The sequence below is a fragment of the Corvus kubaryi genome, unplaced genomic scaffold, assembly GCF_017639235.1.
Source record: "Corvus kubaryi isolate FWS band 111438036 unplaced genomic scaffold, C.kubaryi_AGA036_p1.0 69, whole genome shotgun sequence".
NCBI classification, from domain to species: domain Eukaryota; kingdom Metazoa; phylum Chordata; class Aves; order Passeriformes; family Corvidae; genus Corvus; species Corvus kubaryi.
This window is the reverse complement of record NW_024582057.1, coordinates 5,312,757-5,315,594: the sequence shown is the minus strand read 5'-3', so window position 1 is coordinate 5,315,594 and position 2,838 is coordinate 5,312,757. Positions and strand designations below refer to the sequence as shown.

The window sequence follows — 2,838 nt, the reverse complement described above, 5'->3', positions numbered from 1 at the left end:
CCCCCCCCCCCCCCCCGCCCCCCGGGTGATCCCTCGCTGCTCCGAAGGGCGAGGCATTCCCCTCTCCGTGGGGCTGGTGTGTCGGGCCTGGCGCAGCTCCCCACGCTAGCCGTGTCCCCAGGCGTCCCCAGGAGCCGGGCATCCCCATGGCTCCCTGTGCACCTGGCTGCCCTGCTGCTCACCGAAACTTCCTTTTGCCGACGGCAAAACCTGCCTTGTCGGCCTGGAAGACCCTCCCGGGGCCACCCTCCCACCCCCGCCCTCGACGTCGGAGGAAAATTTACTGCCTCTGGGAGCAAATGGCCCCTGCACTCCGATGGGGAGCCGCAGTGGGCCCTCAGGGGCCCGGCCCACATGTCGCCACGCCGGGAAGGGTGGCAAAGCCTCCGGGCTCCCGGGACTCCTCCTTCGCACACGCAAACATCCATGTCCCCAAAACGGATTTTTTTCTTTTTTCCTTTCCCCTTCTCCCCTCCTCCACCATACTCCCACCTCCGATGCTCTTTTTCACCAGCGCTTTTGTCTGCCACTGGCAGGAGAGTAAATTGTTTTTTTTACTCCCATTGAGGTTCAAATAGAGCTGGCATATTAAGCCTAGTTAATGCCCCGGGGGGGTGGGGGGAGTGCTGGAGATGAGAAAAAGAGGAGGGAAGGGGGTTGACGAAGGGGCCCATCGCCCCTTAGCGCCGTCCTGTCTGAACCGGGGCGGTCGGGAAAGCCTCCCACCCGGGACAGCCTCCCACCTGCGGCTGCTCGGGACTCCCGTGGGCCAAAGGCCTGACCCTTTTGCCTTCTCTCGCCAGGCCCGGGCCGGTGAAGCGCAGCGTTGCGAGGGGAGGGGGCGGTTTTCCCCGAGAGATCCACACGGGGCAGCGGGAGGCGGGTCCGCGCGGCCCGGCCCCTCCGGCCAGGAGCGGCGAGGGGGGCCCCACAGCGCCGGGGAGAAGGACCAAAAAAGGCTCGGGTGTAAGGAAAAGTCGGGAATAGATTTCAAGGCCGATAACCCATAAATACGATTGTGCAAGAATTGATTTCAGTGAAAGAAAAGAGAATCTTCTTTTGATCACTTCCTCGCACCGGTCTGATAAAAAGATGTTAGCAGATGTAAAAATAAATTAAATATTTTTGTTTACTTTTTTTTTCCCCACCTTTTTTGTTTTTCTTGGGTTTTTTTAGACGACTTGCTGCTACCCTAAAGAAATAAAAAATAAGGTCGTCTGGGGAAAGACTTAGTCGAGAGATTTGAAAAGTTGGGAGCAGAAAAAGAAACTAGGCTCCCATCTGGAACTGGACTGTCCTGGGGAAGAAGTAAATTTTCAAAAAGTCCATTTTTCCAAGAAAATCCCGTGCTTGAACAGGACGGCGCATCTTTCCTTTCATTAGTCGGCAAACCGCGGTCATCCGGCCCGAGCGGACGGGCATCACGGCGCTGCAGGGTTTTTCAAGTGTGTCCCGGTTTGGGAGCCTCCGTAACTCCACACGTGTAGTCTCGGCCCCGGTGCTTGTGGGTCCTCTCGGGTCCGTGGAGCCGGGCGAGGCCCCGGCGGGCCGCATGTTCCCCGCCTGGCCTCTTTCTCTGGTGGGCTCTGCTTTTCCCTTCAGCTCATCCCCGCGGGCGTGCTTTCCACGGGCGCCCCCGGCGCATCTACTGCCGGGTGGGAGCCGGCAGCGTTATTTTTCCATGGGACAGGCTGGGGTGGGAGCTCATAGAGAGGTTTCAGCTCCCGCGACACGTCCCCGATGCGCGGCGGGTCACGCCGGAGGCTGCGGGCCCTGCCCCGCGTGGGGTCCCGCCGCGTTCCGTGGGCAGCCCCCGGGCTCCGCGGCGGGCCGGCCGCCGCCAGCCCCGGGCACAGGGACGCCGGGCGGGCACACACCGCCCTCGGCCGGCCCACGCTGTCGGGGTCGTGTCACCCGTGGCGGCGGCGGAGCAGCCCTCGCCCCTCTCGACCCCAGTCCACCGCTCTCTACCTGTTGCACTCGGGCCTCACGAGTGGCCGCGGGCAGCCCCCAGCACCGAGAGCCGCAAAACACCCAACCCCAGCGTCAGGCTCGCTCCCACTCCCTCCGGGCCCGTCACCTTTCTCACTCCTGCCTCCCGTCCCAAAATAACAATAAACCCCCCCAGGGCAGAGGGTCACCTTACCTGCCAGTCCCCCATCTTGGCAAGGAGAGACATCCTGGCTGCGGGCTCCGAGTCCCCAGGTCCCTGCTGGTCATGGACTGCGAGGGCAAGCCACTCGCCTGGGACGCCTGTGGGTAAATCCTCCCCTTACCTGCGCCGGGACTCTCTCACCTGGCCATAAAGAGCTGGGTGCTCCCTGCCCGCGCCTGCGCGCTGCCTCCGCGCTGCCTGCGCGCTGCCCCCCGCCACCGCGCTCCCACCGCGCCCGCCCGGCCCCGCTGCTCCCGGGGAGACGGCGGCGGTGCCCCTCGGAAGGCTCCCGAGCGTGCCCTGGGCATCCTGCAGCCGCCGGACGCCTGCCCGCTTCGCCATGGTGCCGTGTCCCGGCGCTCCCCCCACCCCGAGCAGAGGGCAACTCTGTCTCTGTCCGCCCGGGTGCCCGCCCGCGGCCAGGGGGGGGCGGACGAGGCCCCCGAGCTTCACCTTCCCCCGGGGGGCCAGTAGGTTACCTCGGGGACAAGTTGTCAAGGAGTACATGGACGTAGTAGTAGTAATAATAATAATAATAATAATAATAATGACAACATTAAAGGCAAAGCACCGGGAGGGCTGAACTAGCCCAAATGGGTAACAGAGGCACTGCGAATGGCCAGGGGAGTCCGGGGAGAAACAAAGACACCCCATCCAGTGCAGACGGTCTTTCCAGCCCCTGG

The 2,838-nt window shown here is 63.2% G+C and overlaps 1 protein-coding gene across 2 annotated transcripts in view; it reads right to left on the bottom strand.

Annotated features, from left to right (window-relative positions):
* The window catches only part of TFAP2A (transcription factor AP-2 alpha), a 20,478-nt gene extending 18,183 nt beyond the window's left edge, over positions 1 to 2,295 (bottom strand). The window contains exon 1 of one of the 2 annotated variants that reach the window (XM_042049052.1): positions 2,147 to 2,295. In XM_042049052.1, the coding sequence (XP_041904986.1) occupies positions 2,147 to 2,220 (74 nt within the window). In that variant the 5' untranslated portion in view covers positions 2,221 to 2,295. The remainder of the gene's footprint in view (positions 1 to 2,146) is intronic. The other variant, XM_042049049.1, reaches the window with a different exon arrangement.
* Positions 2,296 to 2,838: the final 543 nt, after the last annotated feature.